A 24,932-nucleotide genomic window follows, 5' to 3' on the forward strand; every position below is an offset into this window, starting at 1 on the left:
TGTAGAAGGGGCTGAGGTGGTAGCTTCAGTCTAAAGTGTCATTGAGGCACCTGATCACCACCTGATTGTTCTTCAGGCTGAGGGTGTTATATCCTGGCTGTCTCTTCTATCGACTTTCCTTTAAAAGGCCAACTTGCTTGTAGGGAAGAAATCATTGTTTGGACTTTAGCTCTAGTGCTCAAAGTAGTAAGTATCCATACACTAGTTGGTGGCAGGGGTGGGGGGCGGTGTGTGTGAGGGGGTGGGGGGGAAGGCAGACGTTTCCCTACTTTGTCCTAAGCCAAAGCAGTGGTCAGACTGTAGAAGGGGCTGTCATGGTAGGTAGTGAGGGAGGTAGTTTTAGGCAGGTGGCATCAGTCCATGGCTGCTGACCACATGCCAGCAGTGATTTCACTCAGGCTCACTTCATAGAGGACCTGAACAGGGCAAGCCTGGCATCATAGCACACACCAACAATTCTAACCATTAGGTAGCGAGATCGTGATGTAGATCCTTGCTTCTGTATGTTGGGTCTAATGGAGCCAAAGTAACATTTAGCTCCCAGACACCTCGGAGAGCTTCTATCTGACCCCTATTTTACCTAGTCAGCTCATGCGTCAGTCTTCGCATCTTGGGTTGGGTTTCTGTTCCAATTCTCTGCTGAAACTAGAGTCTATCCCTTTTGGCCAAGACCAGGAACCTCTCACAGCCTCCTGCCTTTGTCTCTTCTCACCTTTTTGCTAACCAAACCACCCTAACCTGGAAGGACCAATATCATCTATAATCTTAGCATCCAACTGACAACCATCACTGCTTCCAAGACATGGCTCTACCCAACCCTGTCCTCATCGAATCAGCCACTTGAATGTTAAATCACCTATACAGATTTCATTTAGCCTTGCTTGGATTTGGTGGTCTGTTCCTTTGTCCCTTGCTAGAGCAGCCTGATTCTTCTGTCCTGGCATGCTTCCTACAGCCTGAAGTTGGCTTTTTATTTCCTCCCTATTTGGAAAAATCCCCTTTGTCTGCTCTGTTGTGTGAGTAATCCAAAGCTTACCAAAAGGTATACTCTCTTTGAACTTCTCAGGAAAATGTCTCAGTTTCTTCACCTCCTACCACCTTCTACCTTCCTCTTCCAACCAAAAGGACACTAACATATTGTGATACCTTCACTTACAATTTATGTCTTTGGGGGATTTGTACAGTGAAAGTTGATCATCATTCACTTATACTTTTGCTCTGTCCTTGGTGTAATTTGGGGGCTTGGTAAATAACTATTGATGAAAGAATGAACTAAAGCAGCTTAATAATGGTTTAAGAAAATTGGGAATGGTTTCTCTAGTATGCTCATTAATGATTAGATAATGCTTTTGTGAGATAGTTAATTCTGTCCTAAGTGTGAAGTACTAATGAGGACAAAGCAGTGATTGTTTTTCTTCAGAGACATTTTTATTATCTGTTATTCTTTTTAAAAAAGATTTACTTATTTATTTGAGAGAGAGAGAGAGGGGAGAGAGGGAGAGAGAGAGAGCATGCACATGGGGAGGGGCAGAGGAAGAGGGAGAGAAACAGATTCCCCACTGAGCTCGGAGCCTGACTCAGGGCTCAATCCTATGACCCTGAGAATCAGCCACCCAACCGGAATGGGCCACCCAGGTGCCCCTATGATCTGTCATTCTTAAAATTACCCATTTTATTTAAAAAATGTAATTCCATTATAGTTAACAGTGTTATATTAGTTTCAGGTGTACAATATAGTGATTCAACGCTTCCATACATCAGCCGGTGCTTATCACGACAGGTGCACTCTTTAATTCCCATCACCTATTTCTCCCATCTACCACCCACCTCCCCTCTGGTGACCATCAGTGTGTTCTCTATAGTTAAAGGTTTGTTTTTTGATTTACTTTTATTTTTGTTTGTTTTGTTTCTTAAACCCCACATATGAGTGAAATCATACAGTCTTTCTCTTTTTCTGATTGACTTATTTCACTTAGCATTATACTCTCTAGCTCCATCCATGTTGTTGCAACTGGGAAGATTTCATTCTTTTTTATGACTGAGTAATATTCCATCACATATACATACCATATCTTCTTTATCCATTCATTTATTGATAGACTTTTAAGCTGCTTCCATAAATTGGCTATTATAGAAAATGCTGCAATAAACATAGAGGTGAATAAATATTTTTGAATTAGTGTTTTCATAATTTTGGAGTAAATACCCAGTAGAGGAATTATTGGATCATGTGATAATTCTATTTTTAATTTTTTTTAGGAACTTCCATACTGTTTTCCACAGTGGCTGCAACAGTTTGCATTCCCATCAACAGTCACAAGGGCTCCTTTTTCTCCACATCTTTGCCAGCACCTGTTGTTTCTTGTGTTTTTTATTTTAGTCATTCTGACAGCTGTGAAGTGGTAGCTCATTGTAGTTTTGATTTGCATTTCCCTGATGATCAGTGATGTTGAGCATCTTTTCATGTGTCTGTTGGCCATTTGTATGTCTTCTTTGGAGAAGACGAAGTAGTAGTTTTATTACTGCCGAGACAATTTATCATTATGTAGAGAAATTATCTGCTCCATAGTTATATTGGTAGCTTGCACTGGGCTTGTCATGAGATAAATTATGATCTTCTCACAGGCAGGGTGGGCAAAAGGGTGAGGGTGGTTCAAAGAAAATTCAACTCCATTGCTGAGATAATAATGATCAATTGTTTATATAGGGCAACATGTCATCATTACGAGAAACAAAATTTCAAAGAATGGAAATATCTAATGTTACAGTAGAGAAAAATACTTAATTTGTCTCTTCTAACATGAGTCTCTAATATAATTTTTGCTTTTTCCCTGACCTATGCCATGCTAGTATCTGAAGAAGTGTTTGGAATGAGGCCAAGTTTCAATACTTACAAAGTTTTTTATATTGTCTCTTATCATTTGCATGAATTTTGGCTTGGTATTTTATGACATTGGGGGCCTTTTTTGAGGAAAGCCCCTCTTGATATCTCAGATTTGATTTTCTTGAGTTTTCATTTCCTTTATTTTCATGAATGCCTGGAGTGCTCCAGATACCATCCAATTTGGGGGTTTATGTCTTGATACTTTTTATTATTATTATTGTTACATTTTTTATCGTGAGGAACATTGCTGACAGCGCCTTATTTCATTCGCTTGTAAGTGCTGATGCTGCTACCCTCTGGGTCAGAGAGAGGTCACAGTCTGTTCTAAAACGTAATCACTGGCTCCACCATATGACTGTGGGTTTAATTAGTCTCCCGTACTGGTGTGGAAGCACTGAATCTTCTTGCTGAATGGAGCCTGGAGAGTGCATCTGTTCTGGTCCTTTTACCTTCTGTCAGGTGGATTCCAAACTATTCAAGAAAAATGGCTGTTGAAATTGGTTTGAAGTGATGGTTTTTAAGATCATCAGAGATTACAACTCCACAATCTCTTTGCATCTGATTTTGGGGTTTACCATCCTGATAATTAAGAGTTTCTCTGTTTGTCTACATGAAACAAATCCTATTTTAATAAAATGATTCGTTCTGGCTTAGCTCTTCTTTACATGGGAAATAATTGACCAAAATTCCTGCAAGAGAATGTCTTCTGTGCTTTAAGGTTATAATAAAGTCATTTTAGTTTTCTTTTGTTTAGACAATCCCTAAAACTTTTTCTTTTAAGATTTTATTTATTTATTCATGAGAGACACAGAAAGAGAGAGGCAGAGATATAAGCAGAGGGAGAAGCAGGCTCCATGCAGGGAGCCACATATGGGACTCAGTCCTGGTACTCCAGGATTACATCCTGAGCTGAAGGTAGACACTCAACCTCTGAGCCACCCAGGCGTCCCTACAATGGGCTAAATCTAATGATTAATCAGGTGACCAATAATAGTGTCTCTAAGCTTGCTATGATGTATTTAGCAAAGCATTTCAGCGCATGGGCTTTCTAATTATTCTCACCTGGGTTGAGATCCTAACCTTCTTATCTATCAGCTTTATAACCTTGGGAAAGCTACTTGACTTCTCTAGTCCTTAGTCAAATGGAAATGTTATGGACTGGAGGTTTGTATCTCCATTCCCCCGGGTGAATGGGAATGGGGGGTGATTAGGTCTTGAGGTGGAGCCTCCTGGTGGGATTGGTGCCCTTATACAGGCTTCCTCTCTCTCCTCCACCATATAAAGATCCTGGAGAGACCATAACCATCTGCAAACCAGGAAAGGTGCTTCATCAGGAATCAGATCCATCAGCATTCTTGATCTTGGACTTTCTGGCCTCCAGAACTGTGAGAAATAAATGTTTGTTGTTTAACACCTACCCCCACTCTCCTGCGCCCTGCAATCAAGGCAATTTGCTATAACAGCCTGAGCTGAGGAAAATGATTGTAGTTTCTGCCCTATCCAGTTAAGATGATTCCATGGATGTAAGTTCCTTAGTTTGGTGCTGACATAGAAGACACTCAGTGTTAGCTGTCATTACTGCTGCTTAACGGTTATTGCACAGCAGAGGACACTGATATCCCATCTTGTTTTCTCAAAATTTATAACCTATCTAAAGATTTTTTTCCTTTCGTTAAAAAATTTTGTAGACAAACCACCTACCTTTCTCAAAGAATAGTGTTTTTATTACTTTATACTTTAGGAATTCGGGGATTTGTAATGTTAGGATGATAGGATTCTTTTTTTAAAAAAAAATTCAGTTAGCCAATGTCATTAGTTTCAGATGTAGAGTTCAATAATTCATCAGCTGTCTATAACAACCAGTGCTCATCACATCGCATGCTCTCCTTAATGCCCATCACAAAATTACCCCCTCCCTTCCAACAACTCTTAGTTTGTTTCCTAGAGTTAAAAGTCTCTTATGGTTTGTCTCCCTCTATGATTACTTCCCATTCAATTTTCCCACCCTTCCCCTAGGATCTTCAGCACTGCTTTTTATATTCTACATATGAATGAAACCATATGATAATTGTCTTTCTCTGCCTTATTTTACTCAGCACATATTACCCTCCAGTTCCATCCACATCGAAGTAAATGTTAAGTATTCATCCTTTCTGATGGCTGAGTAATACTCCATTGTATAAATGTGCCACATCTTCTTTATCCATTTATCTGTCAACGGACATCTTGGATCTTTCCATAGTTTGGCTATTGTGGACATTGCTGCTATAAATACTGGGGTGCATGTACCCCTTCAGAACATTACGTTTGCATCTTGGGCATAAATATCTAGTAGTTCATAGGGTAGTTCTATTTTTTAACTTCTTGAGGACTCTCCATACTGTTTTCCAGAATGGCTATACCATCATGCATTCCTACCAACAGTGTAAGAAGGTTCCCCTTTCTCTGCATCCTTGCCTACATTCGTTGTTTCCTGTCTTGTTAATTTTAACTGACTGGTATGAGGTGGTATCTCATTGTGTTTTTGATTTGTATTTCCCTGATGCTGAGTGATGTTGAGCATTTTTCATGTGTCTGTTGGTCATCTGGATATCTTCTTTAGAGAAATGTCTGTTCGTGTCTTCTGCCCATTTATCGACTGGATTATTTGTTCTGTGGGTGTTGAGTTTGATAAGTTCTGTATAGGTCTTGGATACTAACCCTTTATCTGATGTGATGACAGGATTCTAAAGACCACCTCTTTGGGGCACTTGATGTACCTGTCATCAAGCTCCCAGAGGAGTAATAGCTTTACTATCTTCTCAGGTAGCTTCTCTTAGTAGGCAGCTCAACGGGGAGTCTCTTAGGAAAATGCCTTTTCATTTCCCTCTTGGTTAGAAAGAGACAGTGCCTGCCCCTGGTTCTCTGAGGGAGTTATATGAAATAGACAAAGCCTGCTAGAAGGTAGTGCATGGGTCCCTGGTACTAGGTGCTGATGAGTCAGATAAAAAAAATAAATGTGGGAGTTATCAGCATTTATATTTTATTTTGGTTGCTATTTTAGCATGACAAATTACCTCAAAATGTAGCAGCTTAACATAATCATTTTATTAGATTCATGGATGCTGTACATCAGAAATTGGAAAAGCTATGGTGAAGATGGCTTGGCTGCTCCACAATGCCTGGAGCCTTCACTGGGAAGACTTGAGGTCTTGGTTGGGGTGGAGCCCCAGACTTGACAGCTGGGGGCTGGAATCCTCCAGAGACATCTTCAGTCACATGTCTGGCAGTTGATGCTGCCTAGAGCTGCCAACTTAGTGTCTGTATGGGGTTTCTTTATGGCTTGGGCTCCCTCCTAGCATGGTAGCCCTGGGGACAGCTGGACTTCTTATAACAGTTGAACATTTTACATGGCAGTGTGGTGTTCTTGTGATGATATTCCAGTGGACAAGGTGAGGCTACGTGATCTTTTATGGGAAGTGAAACAGTCACTTCCACTGTCTCCTATTTGTTACAAGGGAACCACTAAGATTGGCCTAGATTCGAGGTGAAGGGATAGAGACCCAACCTCTTGATGAGAAGAATGATGAAGAATTTGTGACATGTTTTTCAAACCATCATATATAGCATTTAAATCCTTTTTTTTTTTAAAAAAGATTTTATTTATCTATTGATGAGAGGCAGAGGGGAGGAGGCAAAGGGAGAGGGAGAAGCAGGCTCCTTGTAGAACAGGGAGCCCAATGTGGGACTCAATCCCAGCACCCTGGGATCACGACCTGAGCTGAAGGCAGATGCTTAACCGACTGAGCCACCCAGGTGCCCTAATATTTAAATCCTTCAGACCAATTGAGATCACCTAAGGGAATGGGCGTAGGTAGAAGAGAGGGAAGGCTCAACAATTGGTCCTTGGGGCGTCCTGTTTGTAGACATCAGAAAGACAAGGAAGACATGCCAAAGAAGACTGAGAAGGAGTGGCCAGTGAGATAGGAGAAAATCAAGAGAGCACGGAAGAAGAGTGAAGAAAAGTGTGTCGGTTAAGGGGAGGTGATCAGTGCTGTCTAGTACCACTAAAAGGTCAAATGAAAAGTGGACTTAGGATTGATGACTGTTGGCTTTGGTAACATGGAAGTCACTGCTAACCTGTACCAGAGCAATTTCCATGTGTGGTAACAGGATTCTCCAATTCTCACTTCTTTGGCTGCCAGCTCCTGGGTATCAGCTATGTCACCTCCAATGGACCTCAGGCCTGAGAGGAACATACTGGCTTAGCAGACTTGAGATTTGTTATCACACATGGCCATGGAGTCTTGCCAAATGTTTCCTGCTGATGGAATGTATAAGAGAAGACCATCTCTCTTTCTAATGTTCAAATTTCCTAACTAAGTCCAAGAGTGGACAATATCTGAATCATAATGTTTGACCCAAAGGATACTTCTGAAAATTCCATTTATAGTAGAGCTTGTTTACATAGAGCTTTAATGAGAAGTTTAAACAAGAGATTTAAAGATAAGCAAGATCCATTGATGAGCAAGTGGGAAACATTAGTTCTCTGAACCTAATTAAACGTGCCCTAGATGAGTAGGGTTTGTTTGTTTTTTTAACCTTTTTGAGGGATTTAAAAAAGGCAAAATAAATATGAAAAGAGAGGAGTGAAAATTGCTCCTATGTTAAAACCAGGCACTTCAAAACCTACTTAGTGTTCGTTCAGAGATAAAACATTTTTTTTTTTTAATAGTTTGGGTAAAAACTTGCTCTTCCTTGTTTCCTGAACCCTGCTATCACCCAGGGCTTGAAATCATTTCCAAGAATTAAGGTTTCCCTGGTATAAATACACAGGCGATTTCTGGTTTTCTGGTTGGACCCTGACACATCATACTTGTTTCCTTCGTCTGCCTGTGTGTCAATTTCTAAGGCCCAAATATGTGAACTAACAACTCTATCTCCTTGCTTCCTGGTTGCAACAAGAGTCTGGGTTTACAGAATTCTGCAGACTTTCAGACCTCACTTGTGTAGTGGTTAAAACCATGGGCCCTGGTGCTCCCTGGCCGGCTCAGTTGGTAAAGCATGTGATTCTTGATCTCGGGGTTGTAGGTTCAAGCCCCACGTTGGGTGTAAAGATTACTTAAAAATTAAAATCTAAAAATAAATAAAGAAAGAAGGGAAAAAAGGAAAAAAGAAAAGAAATAAAATAAAACCACGGAACTTGGCATGAGCTGTGTGGGCCTGGTGCTGACCTGTATAGTTCCTTGCTTACTTGCTAGTTATGGATCTAAGTTCCCTAGGCTTCGTTTTCTCGTCTATGACACAGAGATGATAATTTTTCTACTTCCTATGTTTATCATGATTGAATAGAATAACGTGTCCAAAGGACTCAGGACAGTATTTATACACTGCCAGTATTCTGTAAAGGAAGCAATTACCAATTACAAAGTCTTCCTTTAAAAAAAAACAAAACAAACAAACAAACAAAAAAAAACAAAAAAAACCTAGTCTTTGCAGTCCGTGTTACTCGTGTGGGAGCCAGTATAAAGTGAGGACCAGGTCGGGTTTCTTCCTCAGAGGCTGATAAACCTAGTCATTCATTTGCTAGGTCAGGTTGTGCTGGGCAGAAAGGGACTGTGATGTGACATGCACCTTGTTTTGGTTCCTGTTTTCCATCACTGAACCTATAGTCATTCCGGAGCAAGATACATCAAGGTAAGAGTGGCTTTGGTCCCTACAAATATTCAATGATGCATTGATTCTCTGAGTCTTAGGCCAGAATCTGAGGATTGGATAAATGAATGGAGCTTGCATTGGAGACTAGGCTTAATGACTCCCGTCCTGTCCTATTCTTTTCACTCCTGTCTTCTGGTCCTGTCTCATTCCCTTTCTTTGCTGAAGGGTTAGAATGATTCCCGGCACTTTCATATAAAACTTTTTCTGATGATTTTAAACAAATTGTGTTTGTGGTAGCTTACATCTGATCTCCAGGCCCCCAAGCAGAATTTCACAAAGACTTCCTCTAGGCTCCCTTCCCAGACAACACTGTGCCATACCGCCTGTGCCACTCTGGCTTTACAGGAGCACTTCAAGCGCTGTGGGGCTGCTGGGGCTGCGCCTTTCTTTGGCTTAAGACCGGTTTCATTAACAAGCATGTTCACACTTCAACCGGAACATTTAAAATAACACCCACACAATGTGTTTAGTGTCTAGTTAATTATTAAGTCTCTGAGCTTGAATTATTCAAGCCAAATTGATTGGGCCCAACATTCCTCCTTCTCTTTGTGCCTTTTTTTTTTTTTTTTAAATAAGTCCTCCCCTTTACTCTCTAAATAATGTGGAAAAGGTTATTAAGCAACCATCAATACCCTGGACTGTGGGTGGTACCCAACTGCTAACAGAATAGGTAGAGAGTGGACTGGCAGCTTGACTCTTTTGTTAAAAAACTTACCTGTATCTCACATACTTCCATCATTAGTTAGCACTCACAGAGACCTAACATGTTTTAGGTTTTCTCTTTTCTTAATTTTTGAAAAAAGATTTTTTAAATTTATTTGACAGGGAGCACAGCAGGTGGAGTGGCAGGCAGAGGAAGAGAGAGAAGCAGACTCTCCACTGAGCAAGGAGCCCAATATGGGGCTTGATCCCAGGACCCAGGGATCATAACCTGAGCTGAAGGCAGAGGCTCAACCAACAGAGCCACCCAGACACTACTTAGGTTCTCCCTTTTAAATTCTTCTTTATAGTTACTTACAAGTTGGGTAAGTAGGTATCCTAGAGTCTGCCCATTCTATGGTGGAAAGGCAGACGAAACGGCTTCTTTCTTTGCTACCCCACTTCCAAGGTCAGATAGGAGTGTTAAAATGTCTTGGCCTCACTATTAAAAACCATGTTGTTGAAGAACATTTGTTGACCTGAAGGGATGTTTATAGTATATTGCTAAGTGAAAGGAGGAGGCTACAGCGGATCCCTGGGTGGCTCAGCGGTTTAGTGCCTGCCTTTGGCCCAGAGTGTGATCCTGGAGACCTGGGATTGAGTCCCGCGTCTGGCTTCCTGCATGGAGCTTGCTTTTCCCTCTACCTGTGTCTCTGCCTCTTTCCCTATGCCTATCATGAATAAATAAAAAATCTTTAACAAAAAAAAAAAGGGGGGGGGAGGAGGCTATATAACTGTTTTTATCATGTATCACTTTTGTTAAAATGCACGGGAAGAAGGCTTGAATAATAAACACCAAAATATTACGTTAGGATTACACACCTCGTTTTTGCCTATTACTTTTATAATCAGACAACACACACACATGACGATGTCATGGCTAGAAACGATTGATCTTTTGTTTAAGTGTCACACATGTGTGCGCAGCACATGGGAAATGATGCCAGGCGAGCGTAGACTTCGCGAGCATAGATTTCACGCAAAATTCATCGTTGTTTTGCGACTCGCAGCAACTTGAATAATTTGTTAGCCTTCATTTCTTAGGCTTCATTTCTAGCTGCTCTTCAGCTTCCGTGTTATGAAGATGTAAAAAGATGCCATTGTGGGCATTAATAGAAAACATAACTGGCCCGCGGGCACAGGCAGAGCACATCACATAATTGTATTTTGGAAAAAAAGAAAAAGGATGAAGGAGATGGCAGTTTTGAGAGGAAATGACAGAAAGGCAGTGACCCAGTTTGGTGGTACATTTCATTGCGGGGGTGGGGGTGGGGGTGGGGGGCTTGCAGGAGGAACGTGTAAACAGAGCTCTCCCGACACCGAGACACCGGGAAGGCCCTCGCCGCTCCTGTGCGCCGGGGCCGCCGGGGCCGCCGGGGCCGCTCAGCCGCTGAGAGGCTCCGGTCCGCGGGCGTCTGCGGTGCCGCCGGGCCAACCGCGCGGGGCGCCCCCGGGGCCGGGGGTCGTGCCCGCCGAGCAGACCCCCCCACCGCGGCTCCCCTGTAGGTGGAAGCGCCGGAGGCCGGAGGGGCCCCGGGCAGGAAGCGCAGTGCCGCGCGCGGGGACCTTTCGGGGCAGGAGGTGGGCGCTGTGCCCTTGGCGCACACGAGCGTGTCACTGCGTCCGTCCTGGGAATGACACGCGGGAACCGCATCTGGGGGGCGGGGGCGCGCACGGGGCTCCGCAGGGCAGCCCCTCGTCTCCTCCCGCCCCCGCCCCCGCCCCCGCCCCGCCACGGCCAACGTGAGGGCAGGTGGCGCTCCGCCGCTCCTCCCGCGCCCCCGCGCCCCCGCGCCCCCGCGCTCCACGTCGCGCCCGCCGCTGCCCCGCCCTCCCGCCGGGGCCTCCCCTCTGCTCCGCGCGGCCGCGGCACCCGACCCCTGCGGCTGCGCGCGCGCGCGCTCGGGCGGGGGCGGGGGCGGGGCGGGGGCGGGGGGCGGGGGGCGGGGGCCGGGGGCGGCGCGCGCGCGGCCGGGCCGCCATCTTGGATCCGGGCGCGGCGGCGCGCCTTCGGCCGGCGCGCGCGTGGGGGCTGGGGGGGGCCCCGCGGAGCCCAGGGCGCGAGCGCGCCAGGCCGGGAAGGCGGGGGAGGGGTGGGACGGAGAGGAAGGGAGTGGCTGCGAGCCGGGCTGCCGCAGCCTCTGCTCGCCTCGGCGGCCGCTCCGACCCCTCCTCCTGCGCCTCGTCGGGGAAAGATGCCCTGAGCCCCGGGGCGTGAAGAAGGGGGAGAAGGCGCCGCCCGCGTCCTGTGAATCCGAGCCCCCGCCCGCCCGCCCGCCCTCCCGCGCCAGGACGTCGGGAGCCTCGGGGCGGCCGAAGCGGGAGAGCGGCTGTCGGCCCGGCGCGGCGCAGGCCCCCGGCCGGAGACCCCCCGCCATGGGGCGGGCGCGGGCGGCGGAGTAGCCGCAGCCCCCGGAGCCGGGGCGAGCGCCGCCGCAGCCTGCGCTCCCGGCCGCGCCGCGCGTCAGGCCCCGGCGGACGCCGCGAGGGCGATGAGGAGTGAGGCGCGGAGTCCGCGGCGGGGACGAGTCGCCGCCGAGCCGTGAGGAGAAAGGAAGCGCGTCCTCCGGGCGGGACCGGGCGGGCGGCGAGCCGAGGGGCTGCCTCGGGGGCCTGGCCGCGACCCGGCCCCCCTCCCGCCGCCGCGCCGCGCCGCGCCGCCGCCGCCGCCCCCTCCCCGCCCGCCCGCCCGCCGGGGCGCTCTCCCAGCGGCGGGCGGCCGCCTTTGCAGCAGCGCGGAGCCTTTCCCTCCCCCATGTACCTTCTGGGGCTTTCCTCCCTTCCCGTCCTCCTCCTTCCTGGGAAGTGAGCTGCTGATGCGGATCGGACCCCGTTCCTGGACGATGCGGCCGGATTCGTTGCGGGATTGTGTTGCACGAGTTGCGTTTTGAATGAAGGAGAAGAGTTGGGTTTTGTGGTTTTCTTCTTTTCTTTCTCTTTTTTTTTTTTTTTTTTAAAAGGCAATCCCGACTGTTGGGTTCGCCGTACTTTTAATTATCATTTTATTTAAACCTACGGCACACGGTTGTGTTCTTCGTTCTAAGATGCGTTAAAGATCTCTCTTACGGTAACTTTCCCCCCTCGTCCCCCCAAATCCATGCCCGGGTGCGGGATCCGAGACGCTCCGGTGAAGTGAGCTTCCTGGCGCGGCGGGGTGTCACCCAGCCCCCGCGGTGCATGACAGTCGGGTGCGGAGCGAGGGGCGGATTGTGCACACCGCGCCTCTGACCACGGAGGCTCTCGGATCCTCGGAGTGCAAACCGCACGGCCCCTGGAAGTGGAAAGCGGCGGCCCCCCGAGCAACCATGTCTGGAGAAGTGCGCTTGAGGCAGTTGGAGCAGTTCATTTTGGATGGGCCGGCGCAGACCAATGGGCAGTGCTTCAGCGTGGAGACGCTGCTGGACATCCTCATCTGCCTTTACGATGAGTGCAACAATTCTCCGCTGCGGAGGGAGAAGAACATTCTTGAATACCTGGAATGGGGTGAGTCTGTGTTTTTCAGCAAGCTCCCTTTGGGTGGGCATTAGGATTTAATTGTTGGCGAGGAGTTCTCGGAGTAAGCTGTCGACCCTGTAATCGGCACACGGAGAGGTAGCTATCGTGTTCGTGTGAACGTGTGTTTATAACAGAGACTTAAATACAGGATGGGTGCCGTCCGTGCATTTAAATGCATGTACAATGAAGAAATAGATACCAGTTATTCCAGATTTTTTTTTTTAGGTTTTTGGTAGATATTTTCCCCAAGACTAAAACCATGCTGCTCAATGATTGGCTTATTTTAATGTGGAATTCAGGAGGGAGAACTTAAGTTTTTTTTTTAGGTCAGCAGTCAGAGATTTTTGAATAATTCTGTGATGAGCAAAATGGATTATTGCTTACAGTTGCCTAACGCATGGCGGAATAACACACATTCAGTGGAAAGGTATTTATTGGTGGAAACATTCCTTCCCAGACTTTGGGAATCACTCTTGAAATGGGAGGAGATAGTAAAATGTCTTACTTAGGTCAATGAGATCTGGAAGGTGGCGTTCGGCCGGGGTTTTATTTCATCTCCATGTGGTGCAAGCAAAGGAAACTACTAAACATGGGCTTTCCAAAAATTGTCATGTTTGTAGAATAGCATGACATAATAGTCAAAAAATTCTGTGATAGTAGTTGGTGGAGAATGTTTGGGAACAGCTCCCACTTGAGGGTTAGATAGATTATAAATCTAAGGCAAACCTAAACCGGTTAGATTTTTGTCCTCACTTCCCTAAATAGAGATGAGCTTTAGAAGACCGCGCTGTAGTGGAATAGATCAGAGATGAGCGCAGTAGGTCCATGTGACCTTCAGGCTGGAAGGCTTGGCTTCAGTTTTGCTTCCCTTGTTAGAGAGAGCACATTCCAGCATCCAGCGGCTGTCTCTGTTGGGAGAACCCGCATCACCACCCGCACCTGTGTTGGTACATTGGCTTTTAGCTAAAGAAGCGTTTTGTATCTTTGGAATACGAATGAATAATTTTAGTTTGTTGGAAAGTGTCCTAAAATGTCTCTGTTCCCAGTAAAGCTCGATTGTCTTGAAGTAAAAGTCAAGTGGTGGTTATTTCATTTATTTATTTATTTGATTAGAAATTTGTTGAAAATTGGTTTTTCAGATAAATCACATTCAAGATGGCCTGTAGGATACCTTTAATTATCTAACTTGCCAGTATCAGAAGTTTTCTAGCAACTTGTCATGAGGTGTTTAAAATGTGTGTGTATTCCTAAGTGTGAATGGGATGATTTTTACAAACAGACTACCAGGCTCATACTAGGAATGTAAGAATTCTAAGTCATCTGCCTCAAGAGTAACACTTTTGATTGACTTTGGTACTGGTTTTGTATGTCTTTTGTTTTTATGCATAGAGTAAAATATTTTGTAAAGCATACGTCGTTTTACATTTCATGTTTCCTACACTCAGGTTTTTTTTTTTTTTTTAAGTGTTTCTTTTGAAAATTAAAAAAAAGAAGGCTTAGGTACTTTTACAGTTTCAGTTCTTGAATTATGGTTCCATAGCGACACTCTTTGTCAATGATCATGATTGTTGTTAGAATCTCTTCCTTCTCATATACAAAATGATGGGAGAACTCTATGTATCAGTAATAGGTATAATTTTAAAATTATGATAAAAGAGAAAATCCTATCCTCAGTTGCCTTTTGGTTATTAAGAGTTTACATGGTAGTTTTATATAAGAAGGTATTTTGCTGTTTTGCCAGAATAATTTGTGTATGTTTTTCACTAAAGATGTTTTCTTGGATTTTTGTTTTTTACATCTCTATTTAAAAAATTGCTTATGCATATTTAATTTAAGCCAAATAAGTCAAATAAGTATTGGGCCAAATATATTTTATTTTTCTTAATATATTTTAAGTAATTTCAAACCAGGGACTTTGCACAGTTTGTTTTAGTGGTATTCTGCATATATTTTTTTTTATAATGTCTGATATAATGTAACAAAAATGTACAGTCTCCAGTAAATTTGTATTGTTTTTCTCTGTAGTGGAGAAAAAGAGACTAGAATTTTTGAGAAATTTGTACGCTGTGGGGCTAGGCAGTGTTGAGTCAGGCATTTTTAAGTAGGAGGTCTTGAAAGTGGGAGTTATCAACTGCAGAAGTTTGGGTAAGGACTAAGAAAAAGTTAAGAATGGAAAAACTGTCAAAAGATGTATCTTGAGTTGTATTATTTACTATTTTAAAGTTATTTGAGAATTTAGGTTGAGAATCCCAGTCTGTTCTCTCCATTTAAGTATTGAAATAGATCAGCTGTTGTTTTGTGTCTGAATTGATTACTACATTTGGGGAAATGTCCTATGCTATTCTTAGTATCTAACATTATGTAAAAACACAGATGAAGTTTCCAGATAGTGAAATGACCTCAGTTTAATTTCTTAAACATTGCTTTTTTGGTTGGTGTTGGAAATTTATAGGGATTGTTTGTAGGGTTTAAATATGATCATTATGATTTGTGGTAAAAGATAGAATTTTTAGATTGTAAATTTTTAGTTTTAAAAGACCCAATATTTGGGATCCCTGGGTGGTGCAGCGGTTTGGCGCCTGCCTTTGGCCCAAGGCGCGATCCTGGAGACCCGGGATCGAATCCCACATCGGACTCCCGGTGCATGGAGCCTGCTTCTCCCTCTGCCTGTGTCTCTGCCTCCCTCTCTCTCTGTGACTATCATAAATAAATTAAAAAAAAAAAATTAAAAGGCCCAATATTTTCAACAGTAGAGCAGTAGTAGTTAAATACTCTATATTACATGCTATATATTTGTGTTTGGTTGTTTATATTAATGAACATGCCAGCTCGCTATGCCTTAGTTTTTTGCTGATGATAGGCTACTTTAAAAAATAGAGTCAGCCAAGGTTCTGTCTGCTTTTTGGTTCGTTTCCATCAGTTTCACTTTATTCCTAGTTATGGTCCGTTTCACTTTTATATTGGTATAGTTAATGTTTTGTTCATTACAGTATCATGAGAAGAAAACTGGCATTTCACTCAGATTTGTTTTTGTTTTTGTTTTTGTTTTGAGGGAGGGCAGCATTCCTTGCTCTTGCTGATGGTTGGGGGGAGGTAATAAGTAGAGTTCTAGAGAGGGGGAAGGAATGAAGGCAACTAGCAGTAGAGCAAGGGGATAAGAGTGCCTTAGGCCCATAGGCCCATTATGAAATTTAATAATACATATGTCCCAGTTATATCCAGTAAGATTTGAAAGACTTTTGTGTCTTTGTTTTTTAACTGGTGAAATGATAATGATTTGTATATTTGTTTATAAAATAATAGTTTTGATATCAGTAGTATAACTCTTGAATAAGTTAGAGTTGTGGAAGTAAAAATAACATTTTTTTATAAACTAAGTCGCTAGCAGTGACTAAATGAGTGCATTATTCATTGAATTGGCTACTCTCTATTTTAAAATGAGAAATTGAAATTTTTGGCAGTTCTTTACCAACGTACTTAAAGAATAGATGTAAGATATTGTTACTCAATACAAAAGATGTGTACAAGTCTATCTGTACGTGGATAACTTTTTTGATGCTTTTTGAATCTTGTACTTTGTAATCTTTTGTTTAAAATTATCCTTAATAGTTTTATAGGTTAGTGTATATATCCATAAGATATATCCAAAAGATTAATAATAAACTTATTACTAAAGCACTTCAGTGGGTACTGTGGTTTAAACTTTTCCTTTCATTGGGTAATTTTAAAACTTACATTTTTTTCAGATGTGGGTCAATTAAGTGAGGTGATGATGACTTGATTAGAAGGATCTGAATCTTTTCTAGGACACTTCATTCTACACTTCTGTTGTTTCTTATTAGCTTTACTTTAGGAGAATTTGTCATGTCAAACTATCAAAGTGTTCATTTCATATAATTGATTAAGCTTATTTTTGTGTTAGTCCTTAGGATTGTCATAAATGTCATTGGAAATACAGATTGAGCACTTGTTTCCTTTATCCTAGTCACTTAATATTCTAGTGTAAGAACAACAGTGAGGAAGTATGATTTTTTGACCTAGCACAATGCTGGTACATGGTAGAGGCATACTCGATAAGTGGTGGCTATTACTTAACCATTTCTCTGTTTTCTGTTTCTGTTTTTAATGGAAGTGTAGTTAACAATACAGTGTTGTATTATTTTCAGGTGTGCAAGACAGTGATTCAGCAATTCTGTACATTACTCAGTGCTCATCAAGATAAAACTACTCTTAATCCCTTTTGTCTGAATCACCCATGCCCCCCATCCATCTCCCCTCTGGCAACTATCAGTTTGTTCTGTGTTTCAGAGTCTGTTTATTGTTTGTCTTTGTTTGCCTTTGTTTTGTTTTTTTTAGACTCCACATATGAGTGAAATCATATGGTATTTTGTGTCTCTCTCTTTTAGGAAGAGAATGGGGAGTAAGAATGGGGATATTAGGAATTAACAGTTTTAAGACTTTTAGTAATTTATTTTTCATATGGATATGTAAGGCATACCTTCGCAATGTAAAAACAAATAGCATAATGTTGGCAATTTTATGAAATGTTTCATAATTCCTGGGACTTGATTAGTATTACAGAGTAAGCCCAAGCTATTTTAGGGTAGGGAACCTTACTTGGTACAAATTAATATTTTACTACACTACTCTATAATGGTAGGCAAAAAATTTCTCTGAAATCTTTTCTCCTTTGGTGGACTTATTGCCGCTATGTTGTGTATGTAGCTCGTTGTGTTTCATCCTGTTGGTTTAGATAGATTTAAAAAATCAATTTACTAAGTCCAAGCATTTAAAAAATTAAATAGATCAGAATCGAAAAAATCAAGGACATTGCGTTTTGAAAGAGTATTTTCATGGAAAACTCTTGTGTTTTCCTGTATTTCTGTTGTGGAATGGGATCCTAAAAGTTTGAAACTTCAGTGGAGATGAAGCTAAAATATTTTAACAGCAAAAAGATGATAGATGTAATTCCTTTTTTTCAAAAAGCAGACATGATAAAGTTAGGGACAGACTGAAGAAGTTAATACAGAGGAGTTTAGGTAGGGGCAAGAAACTTGGAAGGGAGGGTTGGAGAATGGGAGAAAGGATGAATGATAAAAATGAGCATGAATATGGTGGTGTCCTGAGTTGCTACTTAAGTCTGTACTGTGAACGGCTATGTTTAATTTATAAGAACTTAGTGAACAGAGAAATTGACTTCATTCCTTTGTAGTGTCTTTGAGTCTTTGATGCTTCATTTCCTTTTCCTTTGACATTTTTCCATTTCTGACTTTGGGCTCTTGGATGTTGGTTTATTGATTGTCAGAGTTGGAAGTTTGTTGAACAAGAGGGATAATCATGTGACCTGTAGACAGACATTGGTATTAGGTTTTTGGTTATATCTTCCCCATTACTCCAGATGAACTCTAGAATAGATGCAAGTGAGAAGGATTTGCTAGTTCCATGGATTTTCTGATCCTTTTACTCCTGAAACTACCAGCGGGAGTGACTTCAAGTTTTCAGAAGCTATGGCCAAGTATTTGCTCAGTTGCTTTTGCTGTATGTTAATGAGTCAAGAAGTTCTTTACATAATGATATTTGTTTTTGAATGACCCATACTGTAATTATAGGTCATCCCAGATATAAGAATGGCTTTTTTTTTTTTTTTGTCATCCTTGTGCAGGGGCCATGCTAATCTTCTTTGTATCATTCCAATTTTAGTATATTTGCTGCTGAAAGCGAGCAGAGAATGCCTTTTTTGTTGTTGTGTCATTGCATACAAAACTCTTTTGTAGATCAAGAGGATTTCTTTCTCTTTTCCACTGATGCCCATCAGAGCACCAGAATCGCTCTTCCTAGCTAGCTGTTCCATACTTTCTTTCTTGTGTCCACTTCCTTTTTCCAGTTAGTACATGGGGAACGGCTAACCCTATATTAGCTAGCCTTCCTATCCCCCTTCTAATGCTTCTTTATCTGCTGCTGTAGGAAAGCAGCACTTTAGCTTTTGTGGTAACAGAAGGCATGAAGACCTGGCTCCCATGGCTCCCCACTTTCCCATCTTGCTGCTTGCCCCTTAATTCTTCCTGCTATGAATTCTTTGCTTCTATTTTGGAATTAGGGCTTCTTTACTCTAGCACCATCCCTAGTTTCAAAATGTGTTTTGGAAACCCAGGGAATATTAATAGGTGCTTTGTGGCTAGGGAGGGGAGGGAGATGTTTATGTGGCTAAAGAAATTTGGGAAACTATTTTAAACAAAATTAAACATCAGAAATACTCCCAGTTATCCTAGAATTTATACAGTTGGTATGAATATAGAACCATCTCTTTTTAGAATATCTGGAAGATGTATGGCAACCAGTGTTCCATGGAACACCCTTTGGGAAATGTACTTTTAGTAGGAGGTCATGGTGAGCCTTGTATCAGGGTCAGAAAGAGATAATTTTGGGAAACTTTGGGGTATTGTGTGGTTTGAGAGAGAATCTAAACCTGAAGAAGTTGTCGTTTACTTAGTGGTTGTGGACTTTTAATTGTCTTCTGTGTGATAGTCATGTGACCTGAGAGAGAAACTTGATCATGGTGGTCTAGCATAAGAGTGATGCGATGCGGATGAACAATTGCATCTAGGAAAAGCACCTTATAAAATACAGTGAAATTAGATATAAAATAATGAACCAGGGCTGTCAACCCTTCTGTCCTTGAAATTACTGAGACTATTTATGGCCTTTTGTGTTTTAATTAAGTTTGCTTTTCAAGTATAGGCATTCACAATAAATACAGAATTCACAATAAATACAGAAATTCTTGCTTTATCTTTTGTAGCTTTAGTTACTATAATTGTTAACACGTTGCAAATTAGGCAATTTTAGAATTCATTAGAGTATTATTGTTTTATCTAAGCTTATAATATATTAGCTAACCTATTGGTTTCAGATTTTTGGTGTCATGTGAAATTTCCCTATTACCTACAACACTGTATGTGAAAGTAAGGGTTTAAGTGTCAACACCTATTTATATGTGGTGTAAAGAAACTAGAAAATACCATCTTTTTATTAAAGAGAAAAACATATATACAGGCACCTTGGAGATACTGAGGGTTTGGTTCTAGACCACCACAATAAAGTGAATATCATAATAAACTGATTCAAATGAATTTTTTGGTTTCCCAGTGCATATAAATATAAAGGTTATGTTTACATAATACTGTGGTCTACTAAGTGGGCAATAGCATTATATCTAAAAAAGGAGATACCTTAATTAAAAAATGGTAGCCATCATCTGAGTTTTCAGGGAGTTGCTATCTTTTTGCTGCTGGAAGGTCTTGCCTCTATGTTGGTGGCTCCTGACTGGTCAGGGTGGTGGGCACTGAAGGTTGGGGTGGCTGTGGCAACTTCTTAAAATAAGACAACAGTGAAGTTCACCTCATTGATGGACTCTTCCTTTCATGAAGGATTTCTCTGTAGCATGTGATGCTGTGATAGCATCGGACCCAGGATAGAACTTCTTTTAGAATTGGAGTCTGTCCTCTCAAACCTTACTGGTGCTTTATCAACTCAGTTTATGGGGGATATTCTGAATCCTTCATTGTCATTTCAAGGAGCTTCACAGCATCTTCAACAGAAGTACATTCCATCTCAAGAAATCACTTTCTTTGCTCATCTGTGAAAGCAACTCTTTATCCATTCAGGTTTTTTTCTTTAAACATATTTTCTTAAAGATTTTATTTATTTATTCACGAGAGAGAGAGAGAGAGAGAGAGGCAGAGACACAGGCAGAGGGAGAAGCAGGCTCCATGTCAGGAACCTGTCACGGGACTCGATCCCGGGGCTCCAGGATCACGCCCTGGGCCAAAGGCAGGCACTAAACCGCTGAGCCACCCAGGGATCCCCCATTCAGGTTTTACCATGAGATTGTGGCTAGCCAGTCCCATTCCCTGGCTCCACTCTTGATTCTAGTTCTCCTGCTCTTTCCACCTCATTTGCAGTGATTTCCTCCCTTTGAACCCCTCAAAATCATCCCTGAGACTTACAATCAGTGTCTTCCAAACCCCTGTCAATGTTGATATTTTGACCTCTTCCCATGAATCACAAATATTCCTAATGGCATCTAGAGTAGATGCAATAGAACAGTGAATCCTTTCCAGGAGGTTTTTTATTTACTTTGCCCAGATCCATCAGAGGAATCACAATCTATGGCTGCTATAGTTTAATGAAGTGTGTTTCTTTAATAATAAGACTTGAAAGTCAAAATTACTTCGTGATCCAAGGGCTGAGAATGGATGTTGTGCTCACAGACATGAAATCTCAATGAGACACTATCTCGTCCATTTCCTTCAGGGCTCTTGGGTGACCAGGTTCATTGTCAGTGAGCAGTAATGTTTTGAAAAAAAATCTTTTTTTTTTTTGAGCAGTAGGTCTCAACAGTGGGCTTACAATCTTCAGTAAACCGTGTTGTAAACAGATGTGTTGCCACATCTAGGTTTTGTTCCATTTCTGGAGCGCAAGTGGAGTAGATTTAGCATAATTCTTAAGGGTCCTAAGATTTCTGGAATGGCCCATGAGCATTGACTACAACCTAAAGTCACAGCTGCCTTAGCCACTAACAAACAAGAGAGTCCGCCTGTCCTTTGAAAGTTTGAAGCCAGGCATTGGCTCCTCTCTGGCTATGAAAGTCCTAGATGGCATCTTCTTCCAGTGTAAGGCTGTTTGGTCTGCATTGAAATCTGATGGTTAGTGTGGCAACCTTCAAGAATTCTCTTAGCTGGGTTTTCTGGATAATTTGCTGCAGCTTCTACAGCAGCACTTGCTACTTCACCTTCCATTTCTATAGAAGCGACATCTTTCCTTAAACATCATGAACCCCAGTCCTTAGCCAGCTTCAGACTTTTCTTCTGCAACTTCCTCACCTCTCTGAGGCTTCACAAAATTGATGAGAGTCCGGGCCTTGCACTGGATTAGGCTTTGGCCTAAGGGAATGTCATGGCTGTGTGATCTTCTGTCCAGACCACCGGAATTTTCTCCATATGAGCAGTAAGGCTGCTTCGCTTTCTTATCATTCATGTGTTCACTGGAGTAGCACATTTAATTTACTTCAAGAACTTTTTCATTGTGTTCTTAAGTTGGCTGTTTGGTACAAGAGGCCTGGCTTTTGGCCTATCTTGGCTTTCAACACGACTTCCTCACTCAGCTTAATAATTTCTAGTTATTATTTAAGGTGAGAGGAGACTCTTCCTTTTCACTTGAACACTTAGCGGCCATTGTAGGGTTATTCACTGGCCTAATTTCAATATTGTTGCATGTCAGGGAATACGGAGGCTAAGGAGAGGGACAGAGACCGGGCAGTGGCTGGTTGGTGGAATAGTCAGAATGCACACAATGTTTTGGGTAAGTTCTCCATCTTCTACAGGCGTGGTTTGCGGTGTCCCTAAACAGTTTTACTGTCACTGGATCACCATGACAAATACAATTATAATGACAAGTTTGAAATATTGCAAGCATTACCAAAATGTGACATAGAGACACAAAGTAAATGGAACAATGGTGCAGATGGACTTGCTTTATGTAATGCTGCCATATACCTTCAACTTGTGAAAAGAAAAAAGAAAAAACACAGTATCTATGAAGCACAGTAAAATAACAGATCATCAGAAGCTCAGTAGTATAGCCTAACAGTATGTCATGGTGCCTTTGACATTCACCTCATGTCACCTCATCACATAGGCATTTTATCATCTCACGTGGGTCACAAGAAGGGTGAGTGCAGTACAGAGAGAGATTTTGAGAGACTCTGTTCACGTAACTTTTATTACAGTATATTTTTATGATGGTTATATTTTTAGTTACTGTTCATGTCTTACTATTGTAACTTTATAAATAAAGCTTTTCCATAAGTATATATGTATAGGAAAAAACGTAGTGTCTGTAGGGTTCAGTACGATCCGCAGTCTCCACCCGGGATCCTGGAATATATGCATGGATGAGGGAAGACTACTGTAATTGGTGCTGTTTCAGCCCTATGTGAGCAGTTCTGTGATTACCATAAACGTCTCTGGATTTCAGGGTGGCAGATAATAAGATTAGAGGATAGTTCGATTTGATTATTTAAAGATAAATAGCTTATAGAGGGATAAATTAATTAGCTTTTCTTCTCTCCTCTGATACATATTTATTTTTCCCTTCTTTCCCATCAGCATTGTTCTTCTCTCCCCCAATCTAATTATGCTTGAAAGTACTACTTATGCAGATGAAAACAGTCTTTTAAGAATACATGTGAATTAGTTCAGTCATGTGCACTCATTTAACTTTCGGTTTTATTTCAAATTGCTTAAACATCACTGTAGGCTTAATTAGTGAAAAAAAACCCACCTATTTTGTTTGCTCTATTCATAGTGATAAAGCTTAATTAAATTTACTTAGAGTTTCCATGGTGAAGATCTACAAGTGGAATACCTTAACTTGAAATATTCCTGTTCTAAACAAATATATGGGTAAAGAGCAGGAGCTTTGAATTCAGAACGACTCCTTTGATTACTGCCTGAATGATGTGAGCAAGTGACTGAACCTCTCTAAGTCTCTTTTATCATCTGTGAAAAAATGGATGTAATAGTAACAGTTTATTTTGCCAAAAGGTTGAAAGTCGGTTTAGGTTTATTCCTTGTCTGGTGATTTATATTTTCCTGTTTTTTTTTTCCCCCCTAGTTTTCTTTTTCTTTTCTTTTCTTTTCTTTTTTTAAAAGATTTTATTTATTCATTTGAGAGACAGAGCATGAATAGGGGAATAGGCAAAGGGAAAGGGAGAAGCAGACTCCCCATTGAGCAAGGAGCCCACATGGGGGTTGATCCCAGGACCCTGTGACCAGGACCTGAGCTGAAGGCAGACGCTTAACTGACTGACCACCCAGGCACCCCTTTCTTCTGGTTTTTTGAGTTTTTGTCTAGTGTAACGATAAAGGAAGAACTAAAATACTATTTTTTGGTTAAGCTTTATTGGAATGTATACTGTATTAATACTAGGAAGCATTTTATCAGTAACAAATATTCATCTTACTAATAAGATTTTATTTAAATTATAGGCATTGGAGATATCTTTCCTTATGTAACTATACAAACAGCGTCTTATTCTTTTTTTTAGGACAAGATATTTTGGCTTAACATCTTGTTATTAACTGAACTGTTTTTAGCAAATATCAAGCCAGTACCCATTCTTTGCATCACTAACAGCAAATACTATTGAATGGCCAGTTATGTTTTGTTTTTATATTTATATAGCTCCAGTCTGCAAGTGAGTGCTAGAGTTCTAGATCTCGACTTAGAAGACGAAAATAATCCTGAAAGGACATTGATGTTTTGTTCACTTAGGACTTTTTGTGGATTAAATATTATGCAGCACCCATAAGTACATGTGTTGTGGTCTAAGTATGAAGAAAATGAACAGTATACACTAGTGTTTCCTAAACTATATATCAAGGGATATAAATGAATGTTCTGGAGAATATGTAAGATTGTGAAATAGTTTTTTTTTTTTTAATTTTTAAAATTTATTTATGATAGAGAGAGAGAGAGAGAGAGAGAGAGGCAGAGACACAGGCAGAGGGAGAAGCAGGCTCCATGCACCGGGAGCCCGACGTGGGATTCGATCCCGGGTCTCCAGGATCGCGCCCTGGGCCAAAGGCAGGCGCTAAACCGCTGCGCCACCCAGGGATCCCATTGTGAAATAGTTTTATTGCATCTTGGGATGCTATAAAACACATTATCAGAGTAAAATTTTTTTTTTAAGTTCTGTAGTACAGAAAACTTTTTAACTTTGTTTCACCCAGAATTTGCCTAAGTCACATTAAGATTCCATAGGCAGTGTCAGAGCCTTTGAACTGGTTATGTGACAGAAGGTTGTTACTAAAATCTTCTATCACATAGTGTTTTGAATATTGTCATGATTTACAGCAGACTCCAAAGGTGAAGGATTGAATGACTTGGCCTTTATCCTTTCTCTGCTTAACATTTTTAGCACTTCATTTGCAACACCTAGAAGCCAGTCTGGCAGTCTTTATTAGGTTACTGTGGAGTTCTGCATTGGATGGATGGATGTATTTACAAAGCACAATAACACTTGGTGCATGCCTTTGAGTTTATGTGTGTGGTTCCTGGTGTGCAAAGATGTTCCTGCCTAACCTAATAATTTATA

General features: G+C 41.8%; 1 protein-coding gene and 1 non-coding gene across 23 annotated transcripts in view; one reads left to right on the top strand and one right to left on the bottom strand.

Moving 5' to 3' along the window:
• The first annotated feature begins 11,960 nt into the window (after positions 1-11,960).
• Positions 11,961-24,932, top strand: part of CDC42BPA (CDC42 binding protein kinase alpha) — a 309,118-nt gene continuing 296,146 nt past the window's right edge. For 9 of the 22 annotated variants that reach the window (XM_025430631.3, XM_025430636.3, XM_025430633.3 and 6 more), the window contains exon 1: positions 11,962-12,763. In XM_025430631.3, coding sequence (XP_025286416.1) covers positions 12,586-12,763 — 178 coding nt within the window. In that variant the 5' untranslated portion in view covers positions 11,962-12,585. Of the gene's footprint in view, positions 12,764-24,932 lie in introns of all 22 variants that reach the window. The other 13 variants (XM_025430640.3, XM_025430635.3, XM_025430641.3 and 10 more) reach the window with 5 other exon arrangements.
• Positions 18,393-18,496, bottom strand: LOC112649022 (U6 spliceosomal RNA). The gene has a single exon (XR_003129444.3). It is a non-coding gene; the product is annotated as a U6 spliceosomal RNA (small nuclear RNA).

This window comes from Canis lupus, chromosome 7 (assembly GCF_003254725.2).
Source record: "Canis lupus dingo isolate Sandy chromosome 7, ASM325472v2, whole genome shotgun sequence".
NCBI classification, from domain to species: Eukaryota; Metazoa; Chordata; class Mammalia; order Carnivora; family Canidae; genus Canis; species Canis lupus.